The following is a 26,218-nucleotide window of genomic DNA, read 5'->3' on the forward strand; positions in this document are numbered from 1 at the left end:
CTTTGTCCGTCATTACTGTATGTATGTATGCTTCTGCGGTAAAATTCACATTAAAATTGATATTATTATAATATGAATACAAAACTATCTGGGAAAAAAGCATATTTTACTCGGGTAGACAAAATGAAAATTACACATGCTTAAAATGTTTAAATGTAGGCAACTAAAAACCAAAATAACTTAAGTCTATATGAAAACAAGCTCTTCACAGGCCCAGCAATACTCATAAACTGCTAGCAGCCAAAACGAAAATTAAAGCCATCCATCAAATCGAACACAATTAGCAAAGCGAAACACTTCTAGTATTATGTACTGATTTACTGGCGAAGTACGACGTATTGAGTATTTTGTTCATAGGCGCACTTCGTAACATTCAATGGAAACACACAACAAATAGTATGAATAACAACCCCCGCTGCATATACTTGGTAAATAACCCGTAAATGTAGCTGATTACCAGCCTAGAGCTGAGAAAACCAACCCTTTCGATAATAATAATACATATTAATTAAGTAAATAAACGACGATACTATCGAGTGAAATGCTTGTCAATTTAAAATTATACTGTACACATATAAACTAATAAGTACTTGTTAACTCGGGTCACTCACGTATTTTAAGTCTTCGCCGGTCCGCCAGCGCAAGCTCCCGATGATGCTCCTCGGTACATATCGAGCTATTTTCGACTTTAAATACATGAGTGACCCGCTTTAATCTATTTAATGTCTTTCCCTTACGGAAATTATGCTGTTAAAATAATAAGCATTTTCCATGATAATTTGGGTTTAAACAAGTCTTTTTTTTTTTGTATTAGTCTAAAAGGGCATATAACAGTCAAAATGTAGTTAGACTAGATCCAATGTTTACCTGAGGTGTGACTGGAGATTCACAGTTATAATTTTGTGTCGGAGATTTGTACTCTTGGCCGTCCGTGATGGCCGGCACGTGCTGAAACCGCATATAGCACTTTAAATACCGCTTTATGCCCACAGGACTACACGGCACGGAAGCGCATGCATTTACCACAAAAACAATATGATTTCTAATGAAATTATTAGCAGTCATATGGTCGAAATGTTTGGGCCCGATGATTCGTTTAGTCAAATATCCAAAACATTGAACATCAACCTCCCTAATAAATAATAAAATAAAATAAAAATAATTTATTTCAGACCAAGTTGATCCATATATGGTTAGTTACAGAGTATCTTAATAAAATAACTATGTTAGTGGCACAGTAAAAAAAAAAAAAAAAACAAATTCAATGTTTTAGTTTATTAATAGCAAAGTCCCTCAGTAAATTTTGTTGCTTGTTCATATTGAATTTACAAAACTGCAATATCATTAGAAACTGAATATTGAAACTGTAACGCTATGTTTCTGCTGAATAAAACTTCTGTAACACAATCTCCTAACGGGGTCGCTTTTTGAGAAATATTTATATTATTTAAATTCAAAGACTAGGTACTTGCAAGCATTTTCTTAAGAGAATGTTTAACTGTTGTATGAAATGGATAATTTCAGCAACGCAACCCCCATAATACAAGTCCCCATGCTCCTCTTTGAATATTGACATTATGGAAAATATTTTTATATAATTTGATGTATATTAGTCATAGGCCCCACACACCGCGCTTCTTACGAGTGTGTAGTTGATTTCTATCTCACCGGCAGTCATTTAACTGACAAGATATTTTTGTTCATAGTTTGTCCGTGTTCAAAAACAAAGTTCGGCAAATTTTGTTTTCTAGAAATTGATCAATTTGGTTTGTATGTTTTCTTAACTTACTTGCATGTAGTACACAACTAAACCGGTAATTTATAATTGCGTAATTTACATTTCTATGTAATAGTTTTCTTAGTAACGTAGGAAACTTTAGGCCTATTTTTAGTTCATTTACTTTAGACATATTTGTAAAAGGCTGTTTGTTTTCTAAATAAATAAATAAAAAAAAAGTAAAGAGTGCCGGAGTAGAACATGCTGCCCCGGCTTTAAAAGCGACTGCATGCAATCTTTTACTTTTAGCACCCCTTTATCGAGACGGTAAAAAGTGCGGAGAACGTCAAAAATATAAAAGCGATGTTATTTAGATGATCTCAGGCAATGTATGGATATTTTAGGAAACGAATCTTTTATACTGGTTGAAAGAGAGCCCACATAGTATTCTTACACAAACAATGGCCACGTTGAGTATGAGATGAGTTACTATGATGAGTTTGGACATGTCCTAGCTCACACGTCACTAGTTTACCTGGTTGTACGCATCCCAGATATTCGTCATAAATACTAGGATGGACCCTCTTTCGCCCATTTGGCGGAGAAGCAGCTACAAACAATCAAAAGTTAAGCTGGCCATACACACTAGGGTATGCCTGCGCAGTTTTACCAACTGCACAGGTAAGACGGCGTGTGTGGCATTTGACTGTGCAGTTTTCTATACAGATTTACCTGCGCAGTTGAACTGTACAGGCAAAACTGCGCAGGCGTACCCTAGTATGTATGGTCAGCTTTACAGTACTACGATTAAAGTTAACTGTTTGACCGCCAAAGATGCCAACTGTAGCGCCGCGCACGATTAGGCGTGGCGTGCAAAGGGTTAAGCGCCTTGGCATTCTTCTATTATATATAGAGATGTTTCGTAACAGAAGACACTTCATCCTTGATATTTGAAACGTCAAAAGCAAGATTGCCAAAGCGTACAATGTGAATCGTAATACATTATTCAAATGCATTGTTCGGATCGGCTGACGGTTTAGGGACAACGCTTGACAGATTTTATGCTTTGTGGTTACACTGGTATGGTATAGTTTTCATCAATTACAACCACAAAACCAAATGTTAATTATAAGTATTTAATAAATAATAGTAATACAAATAAAAATAACAGTAATATAAAAAAATATTAAAAAAAACTTAAATAATAATAAATATTATAGGGCATTTTTACACAAATTGATTAAGTCCCACAGTAAGCTCAATAAGGCTTGTGTTGAGGGTACTTGACCAGGGATCGGAAACCGGTATTTTTTGTATGGGAACGAAAACGGTATTTTTCGTTCTTTGTTAATTACTTCATTTCTAATTAGGCAATCTAATAATACGAAGTCGTTATCTGAAAACACAACTGAGTCCTACATTTGGAGTATAAAATAAACCGAAATATAAAATATTTCGAAGTTTTTGCAAAAAACCGGTTCCGATCCCTGACTTAGACAACGATATATATAATATATAGATATTTATAAATACTTAAATACATAGAAAACACACATGACTCAGGAACAAATATCCATGCTCATCACATGAATAAATGCCCTTACCAGGATTTGAACCCCGGACCATCAGCTTCGTAGGCAGGGTCACTACCCACTAGGCCAAACCGGTCGTCAAAATATATAAGTATTTAAATTATAAATTACTGCTTGGGAAACAATTTGGCAAACATTATTGCCGAGGCAGGGAAGTATGCAAAAGGGATGTTTATTTTTTATCAAAGATAGTTTAATAATAAAATAAATCATCGAATGTTCTAAAAAGAAATAATTAAAATAAAATATATACTTGCTCATCCGTATACATAAATAAGTAAGTAATGTCATGCATAATTAGCACTGGATTATAAAATACATTATAAATTTTAAGCTCAAAACTCCCCAAATAGGATAGATGACTGTAAGTAAAACAAAATATCTCACAGCATGCATGAAATAAAGCACTAGGAAATTAACGTAAATCTCAGTTCTTTTCTGAAACAATTTGCAATTAATACATCGGAAAAAGCTATAAAAAGTAGGTAACTTAACCATGACGTCATAATTGCTAATCATTTTGACAGTGCGAAAAAAAAGCTGATTTCACTTGCCAGTCAGCTACCCCAATGATAGTTGTTATTTGTGGACATGGAATAAATAAAGTGTCTCCATGCAGCTGTTTCTAGGGGATGCTCAAGTGGGTGAGTTTGCGCACGAAACATAACGTAACAATGTAATTTTCCTTCTTATAAATTATCATACCCCGGGCTTATACATATATGAAAATCAATCTTTAACTAGTAACTACAAAAAACAGCAAACAAACGCAACGACTTTTAAAACAAATGTGCACTAACCCCCTTATTCATAAACGTTTACTAAAGTTACGATGCCACTAATCATCGTTTGTCCTTTTCCATCATAACAATACGTCGGAAAGGGAAAAAAGATGATTAGCGGCATCGTAACTTTAGTACACGTTTATGAATACGGGGGTAAGACTACAACTGCAAGAATTACCAATTTCTAGAAAAGTAAAATTGATCACTTGTAAAATGCATGAAAAAAAAACTATGTTGCGATTTAAAAAAATGAGTTGTAACTGTAACCAAACTTTAATGTTCAAATTACGTCTGGAACTAATGTAATCTCAAAAAACAATATTTACAGTACATATGGTGCTACTTTTCCGCACTAGTGCGTAAATTAGCACATTATGTAACTATGTAGAAAATTTAAAGGGTCATATGTACTGTAAAACGTTATACGATACATGTGCGAATTGGTAATTCGCAACTCGTGTCGATTTAAAACACTCCCTACGGTCGTGTTTTAATTTATCGCCTCTCGTTACGAATTTCCTATTTTTCGCACTTGTATCGTAAATAACTATTATCGACTTCTTTTAAACATAAATATTGTCACGCTGAAGTTGAGTCAGCAGTTTTTGAAAAACCGTAACGCTAAGCTAATCATAATACGGTTGCCAAAAATAGGAATAACAATCTTGAGGCCTTTTCTTAGTAACTTCATCGATTCAAAACCTGATTGAAACTTTCTCTCGATAGAAAAAAATCATGAACATATCATAGGTCGTCTAAAACGCACCAAAAAATTTGTAACTATTTTTGAACCAAAACTTATGTAACATGAAAATTGCTTTTAAAATGCGTAATGTTATTTTTGATCGAACGTATCGATTACTTTTTTTTTAAATATGTAACAAAAAATATCAATTCAATCCGCGATGCCATGCGCAGCGAGCTGCTTTTGGAGACAGACTTGAATTTAAGAACCAGAAGTAAATAGAAAGTAAAGAGAATTAAAATTAAAATTTGTCCACAATGGAACTTATTGGTTCGTGTCGCAAAGTCTAGTAAGTCAATTGTAAAAGCGGAGGCCCACGATTTTACTTTTGGGAACCGTAGTAACCGTACGCCTCACCAGCATTCTATAACCACACCGACTGACGAATGCATATGTAGCAGCCGAGCAGAACGATGATAATTATCTTGAAACCCATCACCAACTAGTATGATCAGTCACTGCCAAGGACTTTACGCTCAAGCTGGACGCGTCAGGGCAATTTGAGGGTCACCAATGAAGTCGGTCACACTCACTTGGCATCGGTGTGATCTTAAAAGTAGCTGAACAGTCGTCTTCAAAGGGAATACAAGAATACAACGTCAGGGCTACGTTTAAGTGAATCACCCGCAAAGAGAGGCGACAATGGGGTTGGTCGGTCGATGTATTTTTCAGATGGCGCCAGCACAGGTTTTCCTGTCAATGCCTAGAATTGTGTCAATTTCTTGGTTTTAGGGTTCCGTAGTGAACTAGGAACCCTTATAGTTTCGCCATGTTCGTCTGTCTGTCTGTCTGAGGCTTTGCTCCGTGGTCGTTAGTCCTAGAAAGTTGAAATTTGGCATGGATATATAAATCAATAAATCCAATAAAGTCGTACAATAAAATCTAAAAATTTAATTTTTTTTAGGGTACCTCCCCTACACGTAAAGTGGGGGTGAAATTTTTTTTTATTCACTCCTACAGTGTGGGGTATCGTTGGAAAGGTCTTTCAAAACGAATAGGGGTCTTCAACAAACATTTTATGATAACGTGAATATATTCGGAGATAATCGGTCCGAAAGGAAAAAAAAATGTGTCCGCCCCCCTCTAACTTTTGAACCGTAGGTCCAAAAAATTAGAAAAAAATCGTGGAAGTAGAGCTTAAGAAAGACATTAAATGAAAACTATAGCGGACATGATCAGTTTAGCTGTTTTTGAGTTATCGCAAAATGTTTCCCCTTCATAGTAAAAAGACGTACATCCACAGTTCATCCCTTGTTTAACAATCTACTATACTTTAAGCTTCAGTTTAGCTTATTGTGACGGAAGAGTAACTACGGAACCCTACTCTGAGCACGGCCCGACATGCTCTCGGCCGGTTTTATCGGAATGATATGGCCCGGATGAGTCAAATCTCACAGAACAAAAACAGGTGAAACCTCCGGCGCCAACTATGCAAACCTTCGACAGTCGCCAACCCCATTCCGGCGAGACGTAAATCCACTCGGAACGTATAGTCCTCGGCTGCCGCTCGAACGTACTTACTTCACGTTAGTGAGTTAGCCTTAGACATGCAAAAAGGAAAGCGTATATCTACTTTGAAGAGCGTGGATACCGGCGAGGGCGTGGCGCGGGGCCTGCGGGGCGCGGGGCTGTCGTCGGCGCGCGCCTCCGTGCTCTGCAGCAGCCCCGACACCAGCGCCGCCTCGCGGTGGAAGTCCGGGTGCTTGGTGTTGATGTACGCTAGTTCGATCGCTACTAGGTTTTCCACCTGTCGAGATGGTTCACGGTTTACTTGGTCTGCCGAATCGGGTACTTGACACATGTTGAATATTAATACAAAATTTAGCTGAATATAAAATGGGCCATTCATTATAAAAAAGTGGAATTTACGAAGACATATAGACATTATCAAAAAATACGAGGCTTCAATTCAAAGGCTCAAAAAAAATGTTTTTTTTTTTTTTTTTACTATGAAATAATAAAAAGGAAATTATACCATTCGATTCCTTAAATGTTTTTGAAAAGTAAATTGTATGGCTACTATGTACATAAACGCAATATTTCTCGGTCAAAATAGCAATTTTCTTGATCTTCCATATGTTTAGGACAGACTAATGTAATGTGACATCACATCACATTATCATTTTGTTAGAGGCGTTTCAATCGTCGATTGCGAGCGTCAGACTTTAACTCTCATTTCTAACCTTTGTGTTGCTTAAATGCCATGAGTCCTATATAGACCTTTGATCCTCAGGAAAATCCAGATCGATTGTCATTATTTACAAAAAAACTGTCAAGTGGCCAATTGACCACCGAACAGACACCGCTGGTTTTCCAGGGCGGAGGTGGCCCGAAAGAAATTATGGCACTGCCTCGACACATATTGCGCGACTGAGGGGAGAGTGACCCGAGTCGTGACGAGCTGCGGATGAAATGTCTCTGCCCTTACTTGCTGAGCAAACTTAACGAGAGAAAATTATGGTGTTCCTTTTTGGTATCTATCAGAAGTCCCGCTTCATTAAATGTACGCTTTGTTGAATAAAAATAAAAACATCACTGTATACACCGTGGGCTCGAATAACCCGACAAATTAAAAAAATGTATTCCTAACTACAATTACTAACTAAAATGTCATATAGCATTTTCGCTCTTTCTTTTTTTTTGCTCGTTATGACTTCAGGAATGCGTAGTTAAAATCTGTCCAATTACTCGCGCCCATGGTGTATATGCCTATAAGATTTGAGGAGTTCCCTTGATGGGAACCAATTGAAAATGGCACCAATTTATATAAAGTACCTTAACTTTCAATCAAAACAACTATTACCCAAATTATTTGAGAAATGACGGAGTTCTACGTTAACAACTATAAAAAAAATACACAACCGAATTGGAAATCTTCTTTTGAAATATTGAAGTCAGATAATAAAACATCTAATGTTATTCCAACTCAAAATCCCTCCTGGCTCTCCCTTTGTTAGTGCGTTAGGAAATATCTGACGCCTTGTCCGGTTATTCGTATAAAGATACAAGCAAATCTCGTCCCATCCGTTGAGCATGACCCATAAGCTGAGTCATACGTTTTAGCGAAAAACGGTTTGTATGGTGGCCCGGCGTATCGTTTACGCTCGACGGGTCTAGGCCGTGAATGGGTTAAGAACCACTACAACAGGACAAAAAGACAGCCCAACTGTCCTAAATGGGAAATTTAAACTTGACATTGATAAACGTCGTATTAAGCACGATACCACGCTGATCTACTCGTATAGTCGTAATGCGACACAGCGGCAGTGCACATGGGAGCTGGCTGACCATGGCGTTGGTGGCGGGCAGCCTGGTGCGCAGCAGCTGCGTGACGACGTCCACGATGCGCTGGTGTAGTGTACATATGGTGGACTGACCATGGCGTTGGTGGCGGGCAGCCTGGTGCGCAGCAGCTGCGTGACGACGTCCACGATGCGCTGGTGTAGTGTACATATGGTGGACTGACCATGGCGTTGGTGGCGGGCAGCCTGGTGCGCAGCAGCTGCGTGACGACGTCCACGATGCGCTGGTGTAGTGTACATATGGTGGACTGACCATGGCGTTGGTGGCGGGCAGCCTGGTGCGCAGCAGCTGCGTGACGACGTCCACGATGCGCTGGTGTAGTGTACATATGGTGGACTGACCATGGCGTTGGTGGCGGGCAGCCTGGTGCGCAGCAGCTGCGTGACGACGTCCACGATGCGCTGGTGTAGTGTACATATGGTGGACTGACCATGGCGTTGGTGGCGGGCAGCCTGGTGCGCAGCAGCTGCGTGACGACGTCCACGATGCGCTGGTGTAGTGTACATATGGTGGACTGACCATGGCGTTGGTGGCGGGCAGCCTGGTGCGCAGCAGCTGCGTGACGACGTCCACGATGCGCTGGTGTAGTGTACATATGGTGGACTGACCATGGCGTTGGTGGCGGGCAGCCTGGTGCGCAGCAGCTGCGTGACGACGTCCACGATGCGCTGGTGTAGTGTACATATGGTGGACTGACCATGGCGTTGGTGGCGGGCAGCCTGGTGCGCAGCAGCTGCGTGACGACGTCCACGATGCGCTGGTGTAGTGTACATATGGTGGACTGACCATGGCGTTGGTGGCGGGCAGCCTGGTGCGCAGCAGCTGCGTGACGACGTCCACGATGCGCTGGTGTAGTGTACATATGGTGGACTGACCATGGCGTTGGTGGCGGGCAGCCTGGTGCGCAGCAGCTGCGTGACGACGTCCACGATGCGCTGGTGCAGGCGCGGGAAGCGCAGCATCTCCTGCTGCACCTCCGTGCCGCAGTGCTGCACTATCCGCTGCATCTCCTCGTGCACCTGAACAACAACATGTTACATTCATTTGCATCAACCGCTCGAGTGATCGCTTCGTCAGAAAAATCACCTCTAAGTGCCGGTTGCACTAAAATGTCTATCAGTTTAATAAAAAGAAGTCGAGCTCAATGAATAAGTTTTATAAAAAAAACATATTTTTTTTTTAGATTTTTCATTCTGTTATTTTAGAAGTTACGGGGGGGGGGGGACACATTTTACCACTTTGGAAGTGGCAAACTATTCAGTTTAGAAAAAAATTATATTAGAAACCTCAATATCATTTTTAAAGACCTATCCATACCCCACACGTATGGGTTTGATGAAAAAAGATTTTTTGAGTTTCAGTTCTAAGTATGGGGAACCCCCAAAATTTATTGTTTTTTTACCATTTTTGTGTAAAAATCTTAATGCGGTTCATAGAATACATCTACTTACCAAGTTTGAACAGTATAGCTCTTATAGTTTCGGAATAAAGTGGCTGTGACATAATCGGACAGACAGACGGACATGACGAATCTATAAGGGTTCCGTTTTTTGCCATTTGGCTACGGAACCCTAAAAACGACGCTTAGCATAAGGAATTTCGCTCCCTCCCTCCCCTTAAAGGAGATCTCTTAAAGGGATAAGTTCGCATTTGTAATTCTTCTTCTTTTCATCCTGTTACCCCCTGCTGGGGTGTAGGGCTCGAACATTTCGTACATTTACCCGCCTGTTTCTATACCTACCGCACTAATTTTAAGTAACTTTTATGATGTGTTTTTGTACAATAAAGAGTTTACTACTACTAATTTCGTACATTTACCCGCCTGTTTCTATATCTACCGCACTAATTTTAAGTAACTTTTATTATGTGTTTTTGTACAATAAAGAGTTTACTACTACTAATTTCGTACATTTACCCGCCTTTTCTATATATACCGCACTAATTTTAAGTAACATTTATTGTGTTTTTGTACAATAAAGAGTTTACTACTACTAATTTCATACATTTACCCGCCTGTTTCTATATCTACCGCACTAATTTTAAGTAACTTTTATTATGTGTTTTTGTACAATAAAGAGTTTACTACTACTAATTTCATACATTTACCCGCCTGTTTCTATATCTACCGCCCTCATTTTAAGTAACTTTTATGATGTGTTTTTGTACAATAAAGAGTTTACTACTACTAATTTCGTACATTTACCCGGCTGTTTCTATATCTACCGCACTAATTTTAAGTAACTTTTATTATGTGTTTTTGTACAATAAAGAGTTTACTACTACTAATTTCGTACATTTACCCGCCTGTTTCTATATCTACCGCACTAATTTTAAGTAACTTTTATTATGTGTTTTTGTACAATAAAGAGTTTACTACTACTAATTTCGTACATTTACCCGCCTGTTTCTATATCTACCGCACTAATTTTAAGTAACTTTTATTATGTGTTTTTGTACAATAAAGAGTTTACTACTACTAATTTCGTACATTTACCCGCCTGTTTCTATATCTACCGCACTAATTTTAAGTTTTTTTTTTTTTTTTTATACTACGTCGGTGGCAAACAAGCATACGGCCCGCCTGATAGTAAGCAGTCTCCGTAGCCTATGTACGCCTGCAACTCCAGAGGAGTTACATGCGCGTTGCCGACCCTAAACCCGCCCCCACCCCGTTGAGCTCTGGCAACCTTACTCACCGGCAGGAACACAACACTACGAGTAGGGTCTATATAGTGTTATTTGGCTGCTGTTTTCTGTAAGGTGGAGGTACTTCCCCAGTTGGGCTCTGCTCTAGATCTGGAATGACATCCACTGGCTGTGCCCTACCACACAAAGCGAGATGACATTCACAATGCCCATACCTCTCTTATAAGTAACTTTTATTATGTGTTTTTGTACAATAAAGAGTTTACTACTACTAATTTCATACATTTACCCGCCTGTTTCTATATCTACCGCACTAATTTTAAGTAACTTTTATTGTGTATTTGTACAATAAAGAGTTTACTACTACTAATTTCATACATTTACCCGCCTGTTTCTATATCTACCGCACTAATTTTAAGTAACTTTTATTGTGTATTTGTACAATAAAGAGTTTACTACTACTAATTTCATACATTTACCCGCCTGTTTCTATATCTATGTCCGCAGGGCGCAGGGCGGGACAGTAATACAGTGTGTCCAATGGCTAGGGACAAAGCCGAAATGTACACATGCATTAGGGTATTTAGAACCAGTGTACAAAGTACGTATTATAAACAACCGGTGTAGCGGTTTCGAAGAAATTAACAAATTGCCATTTTTTACTATGGAGCAGCCTGTATGTGTTAGGAGCTCCTAAGGTAATATCCTAAAAGAATAGTATGGAACCTTCTTCGACCTTTTTTATTATCTTTTTTATTTATGACACTAATAAAGCTTCTGACTTTAGAAAAACGACATCATTATTAAATATTTCGAACAAATTGTTAAAAATACTGCCAAAGATTAACACAGTGTGTTTCTTTTTGTTGTCGATTATTGCAAATAGCTTTTGTTCGAAAAAAATATTTTTTTATCTTTTGTTCTAATTAAAAAAATATTATACGTCAGAGCATTCCTGAGAAGTAACCCTACGTGGGATTCCAGGCTTTGTCCAATGGCTAAGGTCACCCTGTATAATGTCGCGGGCAGCTGTAAGAAACGGACGAGCCGGCGCTAAGCGTCGTTGCTGTAGTGAGGTCGTTACTGTCTTGGTATAACTTTAGATTCTAAACTCCAGTGGGGTCCCCATATTGCTACTCTTTCGAATAGACTGAGTTCTGCAGCTTTTGCAGTAAGCAAAATCCGTCAGTTAACTGATGTCAAAACAGCTCGATTAGTATATTTTAGTTACTTCCATAGCATTATGTCATATGGTATTTTACTGTGGGGTGGTGCTTCAGAGATAAATACCATTTTTGTTCTGCAGAAGAGGGCTATTCGAGCAATATATAAAATGAACCATAGAGACTCACTGAGAGATAAATTTAAGGAAATTGACATCATGACAGTGCACTGTCAATACATTTATGAGAATATTCTGTATGTGCATAAAAATATTGCCGATTTTAAGAAAAATTGTGACATTCATAATATTAATACTAGAAATAAACATAAGCTCGCCGTGCCCTTCACTCGGCTCCATAAAATTAAAAAATCATTCATGGGTAATTGTGTGAGATTTTATAATAAACTTCCGAACCATATTACTGAGTTATCAATTAATAAATTTAGACCAGCGGTTGAACAAAAATGGGTTTCGATAATATTAAAGTTTTTTCTTTTTTGATATGTCATTGGGAGTATGTTAAATAATACTATGGTAAAAAGTTAGAAATTTTAAGGTTGAGCTTTCGGTTATATTTAAATATTTTAATTTTTTCTAATAACTAAGTAAATATAGAATTAAAGTTACAGAAAACTTTAGCATATCGAATAACACTTCAATTTATGTACAATTTTCAGTTTTTAGAAATCTGGAACAGCTGCTTTCTGGTAAACGTAAAAACACGAGTTATTTTGTAAATATAGAATTAGAGTTGCTGATATTGCAAAATTACGATATTATCGATCAACTTAGTATTCTAGTAAAAAGTTAGACATGTAGACAATGTGCTTGTCTAGATATTGATTTCAGGTTAAGCAGTATAGCTGATATTGAATTAAAGTTTGTAGAGTTAATAATAATCGATCATCAACAATGATCTCAGTTACTAAACAAAAATTTAGAAATATAAAATCACGGCGACACTCATTACTGATATGTATGCATTCCTTGCTTATATAAATACGTTACGTTTCAAACGCGCGGCAAGTTTGCGCGCGCCGCGCGCTGTGGCAGGAGACAGCGAACAACGGTAGTGGGGAGCGGGGTGCCCTTGACTGCGTCTACGGTCCATCAAAAAAATTCCTAAAGCGTGTTTTAAATTAATAGCAATAGAAAATTGTTATTTTGTTGTTACTATAATAGGTATTGCCCGCGGTTTCGTTCACGTAGAATTCGTTATCGCGTTACATGAATATTATTTATTTATTTAAACTTTATTGCACAAACAAAAAAAAAAACAAATGGCGGACTTAATGCCAAAAGGCATTCTCTACCAGTCAACCATTGGGTCAAATAGAGACAAAAAAAAACACATTCTCATACAGATGACCACCCTTCCTTGTACCATTTTAAAAGCCAGTTGCAGCTTTTCTTTCCCGATTTTTTTTCAGATGTTTGGACTTGGTATTTTCCTCGCGATAGTTATTTGTTTTAAGGGGAATGTTGTTGTTAACCGCTAATGCTAATATTGATAACCGATAGTTATATAGAGATACGTTATAAGGTATATGCACCCTCATGTTATTTATTTCTGATAAGAAATAAATGTAAGACAAAATTCACAGTGATACATTTCAAGTAGGTTGCCTTGTAAGATTGCGTACGGATAGTTTTTTTGTTTGTTATTTCATCGTATGATATATCAAATGAAAGCTTATTTGAAAGTTGCCGTATTAAAAAAGTTGGTCCAGTTAATGGTCACCTAGATTAACCGATTTTTATATAAAATGTAGGCAACCATGGACTGGACCAACTTGTTAAAAAGGCAACCTAGTACAGTTAGTAATATAGTACCTGGGCGACCGAGCTTTGCTCGGTTAGAACTATTTATTGTAATATGGTGGTGATAATCTACATAAACTTAAAAAGTAAAATGTGAACTGACAATTATTATTATTTACAATCGATTTTAACCTTACAGCACTTGTCACAGAGTAACGCCATCTATTGTCGATTTCTCTTATTACATAGGTCATTTTTATTTTACTAAATTAAACTTGTGTAAAACAATAAAAATTAAAAAATTATATGTAAACTTGAACATATAAAAAAAAAAAAACAAAAGTTAGTCACCAGGCGAGATTCGAACCCGAAACACTCGTTTAGCAGTCCGCGTCTTAACCCGCTGGACCAGACGGACAGTGGCCGGCAACACGAAATTAGTCACCATATTCTGCGTCGAAAGAAAAACGCATGAAAACTCGAAAACACGCGTTTTCCCAAACATAAGACTAATCTAGATAGATTGTATACCCCCAAAAACCCCTATATACCAAATTTCAGCGAAATCGTTAGAGCCGTTTCCGAGATCACAGAAATATATATATATACAAGAATTGCTCGTTTAAAGGTATAAGATAAAATAACTTTTCTTTTGATATATCATGTGACGTTTTCGTTTACACAGTAAAAGCACAGTTATGACGACCGGTCTGGCCTAGTGGGTAGTGACCCTGCCTATGAAGCTAATGGTCCCGGGTTCAAATCCTGGTAAGAGCATATATTTGTGTGATGAACACGGATATTTGTTTCTGAGTCATGGGTGTTTTCTATGTATTTAAGTATTTATAATTATATATTATATATATCGTTGTCTAGGTACCTACAACACAAGCCTTATTGAGCTTACTGTGGGACTTAGTCAATTTGTGTAATAATGTCCTATAATATTTATTTATTATTTATTTATTTACAGTGTAAAAAGTAACAGTGCGTGGGCCGACGCCTTTGATGTTTGCGTAAATGCCGACACCGCTCAAGGTCTCCGTACCTACCTAGGGTTATCACAGACTTACACAACTGCCCAAAAGAGGATGGAAATGTTTTTAGTTTTCATGTTGTATGATGTATGTGTACTAATTTTACAAATGACGTCCATTTTGGAAATAAAGATGGAAGAAAAAGTCGTCAAGGGTGTTGTTTTCTGGGTTTTTAGGGGTGTGGATTTCAAAAATGGCATCTATTTTGAAAATAAATATGGCGGACGCTACTTTTTGAAATGGGTGTCGATGTGTGTAGCCGTGATATCAACCACCTTTAATTCTAAAATGGTCTCTATTTTTGAAATCTGCACCAACAAGAACCGCCAAAATTGACGTCATTTTTGTAATTGGAATCCCGAGGAACCTCGGAGATGACACCCATATCGATTTTTAAGAAAAATTAATGTCCGCCATCTTGGATTTCAAAATAGACGTAATTTTCGTAATCGGAATCCCGAGGAACCTCGGATATGACACCCATATCGACTTTTAAGAAAAAATAATTTCCGCCATCTTGGATTTCAAAATGAACGTCATTTTCGTAATCGGATCCCCGAGGAACCTCGGAGATGACACCCATATCGATTTTTAAGAAAAATTAATGTCCGCCATCTTGGATTTCAAAATGAACGTCATTTTCATAATCGGATCCCCGAGGAACCTCGGATATGACACCCATATCGATTTTTAAGAAAAAATAATGTCCGCCATCTTGGATTGCAAAATGGACGTCATTTTCGTAATCGGAACCTCGAAGAACCTCGGAGATGACACCCATACCGATTTTTAAGAAAAATGAATGTCCGCCATCTTGGGTTCCATAATGGATGTCATTTTCGTAATCGGCACCCTGAGGACTTTCAAAAATAATGAAAACATCAAATACTACATGATACATATACAAACAGAAGCAAGAAACAATTTCTTGCTTTTTAAAGTCTTAAACTAGATACTCATAATTTCTTAAAATAAGTTATAAAACATGTCCGCCATTTTGAATTTGAAAATTGATATCATAATTATGATATATTTTTGTTTACACTGAGACAAATAATTAGCACATGTCGTATGAAATATTTTAATTGTGTGTTTTATTTATTTATTTTTATACTACGTCGGTGGCAAACAAGCATACGGCCTGCCTGATGGTAAGCAGTATCCGTAGCCTATGTACGCCTGCAACTCCAGAGGAGTTTCATGCGCGTTACCGACCCTAACACCCTCCCACCCCTCGTTGAGCTCTGGCAACCTTACTCACCGGCAGGAACACAACACTATGAGTAGGGTCTAGTGTTATTTGGCTGCGATTTTCTGTAAGGTGGAGGTACTTCCCCAGTTGGGTTCTGCTCTCGATCTGGAATGACATCCGCTGTGCTGTGCCCTACCACACAGAGCCAGATGACATTTACAATGCCCATACCTCTCTTATAATGCCTGTGCTAAAAATGTGATTGCGAACTACCTGCAATAACTATACAGTACCTGGGCGACCGAGCTTTGCTCGGTTATAACTAACTATTTATTGTAATATGGTGGTGTATAGGTGATAATCTTAACTACATTCTTTTACTAAATTAAACTTGTCTAAAACAATAAAAATTAAAAAATTATATATAAAATTTAACATATAAAAAAAAACAAAAGTTAGTCACCAGGCGAGATTCGAACCCGTAACACTCGTTTAGCAGTCCGCGTCTTAACCCGCTGGACCAGACGGACAGTGGCCGGCAAAACGAAATTAGCGACCATATTCTGCGTCGAAAGAAAAACGCATGAAAACTCGAAAACACGCGTTTTCCCAAACATAAGACTAATAAGAGAGGTATGGGCATTGCGAATGTCATCTCGCTTTGTGTGGTAGGGCACAGCCAGTGGATGTCATTCCAGATCTAGAGCAGAGCCCAACTGGGGAAGTACCTCCACCTTACAGAAAACAGCAGCCAAATAACACTAGACCCTACTCATAGTGTTGTGTTCCTGCCGGTGAGTAAGGTTGCCAGAGCTCAACGAAGGGGGGCGGGTTTAGGGTCGGCAACGCGCATGTAATTCCTCTGGAGTTGCAGGCTTACATAGGCTACGGAGACTGCTTACCATCAGGCGGGCCGTATGCTTGTTTGCCACCGACGTAGTATTAAAAAAAAACATCTAAATCGATTGTTTACCCCCAAAAATCCCCATCCCGGAAATATATATATATATATACAAGAATTGCTCGTTTAAAGGTATAAGATAATTAGGCATTAAAACACTCGTGTGATCTTTTTAAGAAACTCACTTCGTTCGTTTCCTAAGCCCACACTCGTGTATTTTAATGCCTTTTATTATGTAGCAGTAACATAAACTACTAATATATGTTGAAAGTAAGTACAGGCGGCTAACACAATGGTAACAAAAGACAAAAGTTTTGAAAATGTAATTTTCATCATCGTCACTTGGCTGTACATTTGAGAGCCTATCGCGAACCACGTTCGACGTGTTACCTCTCTGTCGCACTTGTAAATTCGTACGTAAGTATGACAGGGAGGCAACACGTCGAACGTGGTTCGCGGTAAGCCCTCTGATGCCACCTCCATTAGTCTTTTGTACACCGGTATAGCCTTCGACTCAATGTATAATCTACACTTTTTATGGAAACGTAGTTCCTCCTTCCCGTAGAAATATTTAACTTTCCCATCACCAAGAAAGATTATTTGCTCGCAGTTATTAGCTGCTCAATTCCTCGTTTTTTCTCTGTTACTAAGTCAGTACAGTACACATATCAAACATTTTTCACTCATTTTGAAGTCATAATAACTTTTATTCTATAATTAAATTCATGTAATGTCCGCATCTAATTTATGTGCACGATAAACAAACAAATGAATGATTTGAAAGAAAAGACAAACAGCGCTTGCGAAGCTGAGCGGGGGGCGCGGGCGGGGCGAGGTATCTATCGCTCACTAGGTCGGCTACGATAGGCTCCCGCGCGCCGAGCCGACATGTTGACGGACCAGCGCGGCGTGGTTATGAATTTCGCGCCTTTTTAAGTTGATTTTACTATTACAATGCAAGCTACACACAGATATTTCTTACTTTCCATAAAATAGCTGCATATATTATTTTATAGTAATAGACTTATCTCTACGGACTTTAATTCAATATTAGATCTTACAGGACAAAAAACGCATATTAATTGTAAAGCACATATCCTATTCTTCTAATTTTTTGCCTTGCCTATTAACTTAAGAATTTAGATATGATATTGTGGATTTTTCAAACTTTAATTCAATATTGACAAAATAATAAGCTAATTTGAGTTTGACAAAGTAGCACGTTGATTTTTTTTCTAAAAATTTGATAGCATAAAGCCTCATACATATTATAAAAGACGATGCTTAAATTTTGTACTTTAATTCAATATTCAAAATTCATCAATAAAAATACATAAATACCTTATTTATATCTAACGCTCGTTCTAAATTTTCTTCGTATATTACAAATATGCTTAAAAATATGTCCCATACCAGATAAACATCACTTTTCACTCTTTAGAATTATCGAAACTTATAGAGCAAAAATCCGGTCCCACTATTGGTCTAATTTAAGAATCATGTAAAGCGTAAACTTATTTCTAAAGCTTATTATACCACACAAGACTACATGAATGAAAAAACAACGTGGGATTAATTGTGATTCGAAATGATTAATTATTTATTATATTTGAATAATGATGATGAAATGGATATTCCAATGTATGCATTTCCTTTGTTGTTTTTATTATATTTGTTTGACATTTAGAATTTATTCTAGAAACAATCTAGACTAGTATTTTTTATACATTTTTTTTGTATGACTATATTTTGTGAAATTTTTAGTATTAAATTTGATCTATGAATTATATTCATTAGTATTATATATGGAATAATATTTACAACATCAATAAATTGCTCTGATAATTAAATTAAGATAATTATATGTAATACTGTCTTACTATTCATAAGTGCTTGTTGCTAGGCCTACATGAATAAAGTATATTTGAATTGAATGGAATTGAATTGAGGAGCGATGTACAGTGTGCGGTGTACTGTGTGCGGTGTACGGTGTACGGTGTGCGGTGTACTGTGTGCGGTGTGCGGTGTACGGTGTACTGTGTGCGGTGTACGGTGTACTGTGTGCGGTGTACGGTGTACTGTGTGCGGTGTACGGTGTACTGTGTGCGGTGTACGGTGTACGGACCAGCTCGACGCAGCGCTGCGAGGGCTCCTCGAGGCGGCGGATCTGTCGCTTGACGAGCAGCTCGAACGACACCTCGGGCACGAACAGCGCCGGCCGCGGGCCCGTCGCGTTTCGGATCGCCGTCAGGATGTCCATGCGCGTCAAACCTGCAACACGACAATTCTATAGATTGTGTCACTCACGAAGACGCGTGCCTTGACTCACCAAACAATTTTTTGATAAAGTGACTATTTTCGGAAAGAATCGCTTCGAATAAAAATATGTAGCCCCCCCTCTAACTTTTGGACCGTGGATCCAAAAATATGAAAATATCGCGAAAGTATATTTTACTAAAATCTTTCAATGAAAACTGGCGAATATGACCGTTTTAACCGGTTTTGAGTTATCGCAAGTTTTCCCTTCTTAGTAACGACGTACAAAGCGTTGTGAAGGTACTTCGTTTTGCTTGTAATGCATAGTCAGCACTGTTAGTTTAAGTAGCTTACTTAGTAAAATGCGTACTAAAATGCATACTCGTTTTGTTCAATTGACAAAGTCACCGTTTTCAGAGTAACCCCGGAGAACGTAACCATGGCAACGAACGTGTAACAAAAAAAAGTTAATTTACCCAACTATACACGGTATTTAACCTGACTAATAAAGAGTAGTTAAAGTTACCACATCGGCTCATCGCTGACCGTCGAGACTGGAAGAAAATGGGGTAGGCTTTTGCCCAGCAATGGGATGGCCAATATAGTCGTGTGATTTCCAAATATTATTAATGTATTTTGTACCTCCTGTAAAGTTAAATAACTCACCTACTAGCGGGTGAATAGAATCCAGAGTTCTACCGAAAGTCTCGTGGAAGATGTAGCAGATGCGAGCGCCGCCGCACAGCTCGGTGGTCTCGATGTTGCGCGCCGTGCCCTCGATGGTGGAGCAGTAGGCGCTCGCGAACTTCGTGATGATCTGCAGCAGCGTCTGGTACTTGTCCGACACGTCCTCGCCGTACGAGTTCAGCAGCGTTTGGAACTGCGAGATCATCACGTTCACGCGGACCTGGCGAACGAGGCGATGACGCCGATGAGTATTCTAAGTGTGGAGTGGACGATGTTGCTTTAAGAGGACCGTGGCCGACATACAAACGTAGTCCCCGTTTTCCCTTCTGGATATTAACTTTATAGTAAAATATTTTCATACAAATTAATGTATATTAACCATATCCTTCGAATGATTTTTTTTCGATTAAATTATTATAAACGTTATGTTAAAAAAAAAACATATTCATAAGGTACAAAAAAACCGGCCAAGTGCGAGTCGGACTCGCGCACGAAGGGTTCCATACCATTATCTATAAAAACGAGCAAAAAATCACGTTTGTTGTATGGGACCCCTTTAAATATTCATTTAATGCTGCTTTTTAGTATTTTTTGTTATAGCAGCAACAAAAATACATCATCTGTGTAAATTTCAACTGTCTAACTATCACGGTTCATGATATACAACCTGGTGACAGACAGACGGATGGACGGACGGAACGGACAGTATGGAACCCTAAAAAAACATGTCAAAAACAATAAATAAAAACAATTTAAAATTACAATCATCTTGTGTGTAACTGCGGGGGTAAGAATATTGCAAACTCAGGTCTTGAATTCCCTCCAGCCTGTAGCTGTCGGGAATTACCACCCTCATTTCAAAAGTTTCACTTATCCCCCTCGTTGCAGAATGTACTATAACAATAACGACATTATATGACGTACAGGAAACAGTAACCAGTAGTATAACGAGGGGCAAACTGAAAGTATTTAGAATAGAAAAAGCCGAGGTAATTAATTAGGCCGTCATTTTATTTTAATGCGTGCTTTAACTCTTTATGATCACGTGTACAAATTTTCACTCGGATAAGATTATCCTGAAGCGCACACAGCTCATTCTTCCAATGCCTTTATGTATGGCGGTTTTCAGGATTAGGATTTTTTTTTTTTTTTTAATAGCCTATATTGTGTCCCACTGCTGGGCATAGATTTTTTAAACAAATATTTATGCAAGTTTTTTTTTAAGTGTCATGTTTTTACTGAGGGATGTCAGAAACTGCTAATATAAAAATGTATTACAGTTTAATTTTATTAACTGCACAACTGCGATGTAAACTTTTGACGACGCTCTTCAATGGCATGCTTCTCTAGGACCATCCGTTAAAAACTACAAAAGCGATTAAATTTGAAATTTTAAGAATAAACAGACGTACGAGCACTAGGCTTCGTTATGAAAATATAACTGAAGCCTATTGTAACTCTCATTTTGGCTGAGCCCACAATGAAAATCGTTTAAAATAGTGAAACGAAAAAATTCTTGGGTCTAAATTGGAATAACGCTCAACGTACAATTCCAAATTGCTAGCAATCTTGAAACAGAAGTAACGACCAAATGGCATATACCTCAAAATCTTTATAATTTAAAGAGCTATTTTCATAAACAATATGCCTCTTTGTGTTAAATGATCGCTAAGCGGCCCTTTCTAAGAACTTTTAGTGTTGCCCTAGTAGGTGTATTTATTAGGGTTATAAATTGCATGATTACCTTGAGTTCGGGCAGGCAATCTCTTATATGGTGCATGAGCAGCCTGTTCAGGGTTTTGGCCAAGTATGGCGTTCCATTCCTCGTCGCGATCGTCGGGTACTTCCTTTGAAGATACGTGGCTTCGTCTTTTAGAGCATCCTGTGTCGATAGATTATAATGTTTTAATATCAAGACTTGCTTTAATAAAGATTTTGAACCACGCACATGGCAACTTTTTTCGATGGTACAGTACATTGTTAACCGACTTCAAAAAAGGAGGAGGTTCTCAATTCGACTGAATTTTTTTTTATGTATGTATGTTACTCGATATCTCCGAGAATCGTGAACCGATTTTCAAAATCTTTTTTTTAATCGAACGGGAATAACCCCGAGATGGTCCCGTTGGCACCAAGTCGGGGTCTGATGATGAGATCTTGGAGAAATGGAGGGAACTCTTCAAATGTTATAGGTACATGTATGGCGCTTTTGGTAATATTTGAAGTCGGTTTTATTTTTTGTTAAAAAGTTTTATTATTAACATAACCAATGGGGTTGGCAACTGTCAAGGGTTGATAGATGGTACAGTCAGCGTCAAATACTTCGTAGCAGTCAAAGTGGCCAAATAGTTCGGTACACCATACTAAATATATGGTGTACCGAACTATTTGGCTACTTTGACTGCTACGAAGTATTTGACGCTGACTGTACCATGATAGGTTTTACCTGTGTCTATTAGTTTTGTTCTATGATATTTGGCTTAAAGCATCCAGGCCATCGAAAGAACAAGTATTTGACACTATTCTTAGGACTGACAGCTAACCTAAACCTTTGCTGATGCTATCTGTAAAATACTTCGACCAGCCAAACACATTGCTTTTTTAAGGGGCTCCCTGGTGCCAATGACCTTCGATCTGAATCCCTTAGTTTTCTAATGTTTTTTTGTAACTTATCAACCTAGTATATAGTATCCCATATTTACTTCAAAGTTCATTGTCTTCGAGAATATCTCGATTGGCACCAAAGTTGAACAATTTTAGGCCAAATAACTTTTGTTAATTAGTTTAAATTTAAAATCCCTGACCAATTTTTAGATACGTTAAAGATGTCTTATAATTCTATCTGTAGTGCAAATGCAAGAGTAATACTCAAAACTTGATAAAAATCGATGAAAATTCGGCGGTCAAAACAGTACAGTATAGAGGTCATCAAATTTGGAATTTGTAAGAAAAAAGCCTTGTTCCTGATTTTTGGGCAATGAGTATCCTGGTGGTAAGCAATTACCGTCGCCCAAGGACAACCGAAACACCAGATGAGAGTGGTTACAAATGCGGCCTTTAAGATCTTTGAGCGCTTTTTTTGAAGGTTGAATGCATTTTGCAAAAAATTAAAAATTGTGTGTGTGGAGTGTTGTATCGATCCATGTAGTACGGCCGGTTCCCTAACATAAGTATCCCCTTTTCTATACAACTTACAAGGAAAGGTACTCAAGTTTTCCTCAAAAAACACCCGTCTTTATGTGTAACTTTAGCGATAAGATATTATAAAACTTTGAATGTCGATTTTTTTAGGAAAAAATTAGTTTTAGCAGATATAACAAAACACGTGCTCATTATTTTTTGCTGCTTTCAAACATATACTCAAACCAGCCATTAACTAGCAAGTTGCTTGAGCATCACTTTCTATAGGAGTTAGAAGATTTAGTAACTTTTTAGAACTTTGGAGGACAATTTCTCCCAATAGGTTGAGTTTGGGCAGCTAAAAAAAAATACGTGTCCGTTATTTTAGACTACTCTATAACATATATAAATATAAATAAAATCGGAACCGGACAGTTGGGTACCTTTCCTTGTTAGTATAGCTACTTGGTTACTTAACCCTTTTTCATGCCGCACCAATCTACAAGGTTCCAAAAAATCCAAATATATTCCAATTAATCCAGCTTTGATGATTAATTTGAAGACAAATAACATTTCCAGAAAGTGTAATCTAATTTGAACCTTAAATCGGAATGCTAAAGTTGAAATTCTAATGGCGCGTATGTGGTATATAAATCGTACTATGCCTGGAAAAGCGTTAAGTTGGGGAACCGACCGTACATATAAAGTCGCCCTGTGCTATGGTTCATGAGACCGCAAAATCAAAAGATAATTTTACCGTGATGGATTTCTTATCAATAATGTCTTGCTGCGACCGGTTAACGACGCCGATAATACCGAGCTTTACGGGGATCACACGCCCGCATAAGATATCTATTGCGTCGGTTCCTGAAACACGAGGAATTATGATATACTCTTACACAAACTGACCTAGTCCCACAGCAAGCTCAATAAGCTGTGTTGTGGATACTTAAATCACAACTCAGGAACACAAATCTAAAAAAATTAAACAAATAAATGCCCTTACCAGGACTTAAAACCCGGGACCTCCTGCTTCGTAGGCAGGCTGACTAGGCTAGGAGGCAGTTAAATTATTTGAAAAAGCTTATTCGTTGGATTGATGTGTATTGTGAAGCCATAACAAAATCTTCGGATGTGTTTGAAGCCATAAATAAAACCATTTCTGTAAGGATTTTTACTTGTTGAACTAAGAAACTTTATCATGTGATTCATGTTTGAGAATAGTCCAGTCATCATGAAATAGTGAGGTCCAAATATTCGTAACACACCCTTGTTATCATAGAATTAACTTTCAGTGCCAAGAACCAGCTGGTTGGGCACTGAAAGTGTTAAGAATGTATACCAATATACAGTGTCGACGACCGGTTTGGCCTAGTGGGTAGTGACCCTGCCTACGAAGCTGATGGTCCCGGGTTCAAATCCTGGTAAGGGCATTTATTCGTGTGATGAGCATGGATATTTGTTCCTGAGTCATGGGTGTTTTCTATGTATTTAAGTATTTATAAATATTTATATATTATATATATATCGTTGTCTAAGTACCCTCAACACAAGCCTTATTGAGCTTACTGTGGGACTTAGTCAATTTGTGTAATAATGTCGTATAATATTTATTATATTTATTAAAAAAAAAAAAAGAAAAAAAGTGTAAACTATAAACAATACTCAAGGGATCAGAAACTTTGTGAACTTATTGAGTTTTCATTAAATGGAGAGAATTAACATTAAAGTAAAACAACTGAAGCTAAGTTTTACGTTTTAGGGAGTGAATATTTATATCAAGTGATAATATATATGGAGATTACACTGTATTTGGCTACTCTGGTAGTCACTATCTATTTCATGATGACTGTACATTGATCATGTTTTATATACTCACCGGCATCCATGAGATCAAGCTTAGTAACGACAGCCAGGGTTCGTCTTCCATCCGGGTCCACATCCTTTGCCATTTTGATCGCCTCACTCGTTGCCATGTCTGTGTTGGCTGCAGTCACGGCCAGAATTATCGAGTTTGGATTAGCTATGTACTTGACTATCAGGTTTCGGATTTGGTTTTCTATATCCTCGGGTTGGTCACCGATAGGTACCTAAAAATAGAGTTAGAAATATAAGATAAACACAGACCACGGGATTTGACCAGGTGGTCACACCTATTTAGTTAGGCAGTTTCACTAACAAAATGTATGCTTCAAGTTGTTTTGATGTAGATGGTCCTGTAAATTATGCCATAACTCTAGCTGTCCCAAATTGATGTTTGTTAATCCACATTAGAAATAAAAACGACTTGGGTTCTGGGTGACAAATACTTGCATCTTCATAATTTTTATAAATGTATAAAATGAAGGATTTTCTTGACATCAAAAGAAGTTTTTTTATGATATAGCAGGCCACCGAGGAGATGAATGACCGAAAGCGATTAACGTCGCCCATGGACACCCGCAACACCAGAGGGGTTGGGGGGTTGTACACTCTTTTCCTGAAGTTTTGAAGGTTGTATTCAGGTCAGGAAATACCTCAGGTGACAGTTCATTCCCCAGTTTAGAATTCACTGTGCAACACAGGAAGTGCCTGTTTTGTAGTTTATAGGTATTAAGTTTTTAAGCTATATCTTCTTCTTCTTCTTCTGGCCTTATCCCATTTTTATTTGGGGTCGGCTCTCCTAATCAATTTTCTCCAGTTATATCTGTTCCGGGTCGTCGTTGGGTCTATATTCTTATTCTCTAGATCTTTCTTAACTACGGAAATCCATGTAAGTCGGGGTCGTCCACTCTTTTTCGGTTCTTTCATACATTCGAGCACCTTTCTAGTCATGTGGTCCTCCGGCCTTCTCATAACATGCCCATACCATCGGAGTCGTGTTTCTGTTAGCTTGTCCTGTATGGGTCTTATTTTGAACGAGCCTCTGATGTAACGGTTCGGTACTTTGTCCATGAGTGTCACTCCTGCAGACCACCTAAGCATTCGCATTTCAGCGACGTGAAGTTGGTCGGATTGTTGCTTCTTGAGAGGCCAACATTCTGCACCATATAACATTGCTGGTCTGACGGCAGTTTTGTACACTTTGCCCTTTATGCGGATAGGCATCCTCGGGTCACAGAGTACTCCTGTAAGCTCCCTCCACTTTTGCCAGCCCGTACTTTTACGATGCACTACGTCGTTGTCAATGTAACCGTCATTGGCAATTACACTGCCTAGGTACTTAAAGTTTTGTACGGTTTTAAGCGCAGTATTTTGCAGGTGTAAAGTGTGTTGGGAGTTACTGTTGGCAAACTTGCAGTGCATATATTCAGTTTTCTCTCTGCTTATTC

General features: G+C 38.1%; 1 protein-coding gene across 11 annotated transcripts in view; it reads right to left on the bottom strand.

Moving 5' to 3' along the window:
• LOC133516816 (dynamin-1-like protein) overlaps window positions 1-26,218 on the bottom strand; it is a 45,172-nt gene that overhangs the window by 15,026 nt on the left and 3,928 nt on the right. For 6 of the 11 annotated variants that reach the window (XM_061849791.1, XM_061849796.1, XM_061849793.1 and 3 more), the window contains 9 exons: window positions 24,787-24,997; window positions 23,665-23,774; window positions 21,532-21,669; window positions 19,767-20,007; window positions 18,970-19,115; window positions 9,018-9,161; window positions 6,431-6,586; window positions 2,253-2,327; window positions 868-948 (listed from right to left, as the gene is read on the bottom strand). In XM_061849791.1, the coding sequence (XP_061705775.1) occupies window positions 868-948; window positions 2,253-2,327; window positions 6,431-6,586; window positions 9,018-9,161; window positions 18,970-19,115; window positions 19,767-20,007; window positions 21,532-21,669; window positions 23,665-23,774; window positions 24,787-24,997 (1,302 nt within the window). Of the gene's footprint in view, window positions 1-867; window positions 949-2,252; window positions 2,328-6,412; window positions 6,587-9,017; window positions 9,162-18,969; window positions 19,116-19,766; window positions 20,008-21,531; window positions 21,670-23,664; window positions 23,775-24,786; window positions 24,998-26,218 lie in introns of all 11 variants that reach the window. The other 5 variants (XM_061849792.1, XM_061849799.1, XM_061849794.1 and 2 more) reach the window with 4 other exon arrangements.

Source organism: Cydia pomonella, chromosome 4 (genome assembly GCF_033807575.1).
Source record: "Cydia pomonella isolate Wapato2018A chromosome 4, ilCydPomo1, whole genome shotgun sequence".
NCBI classification, from domain to species: Eukaryota; Metazoa; Arthropoda; class Insecta; order Lepidoptera; family Tortricidae; genus Cydia; species Cydia pomonella.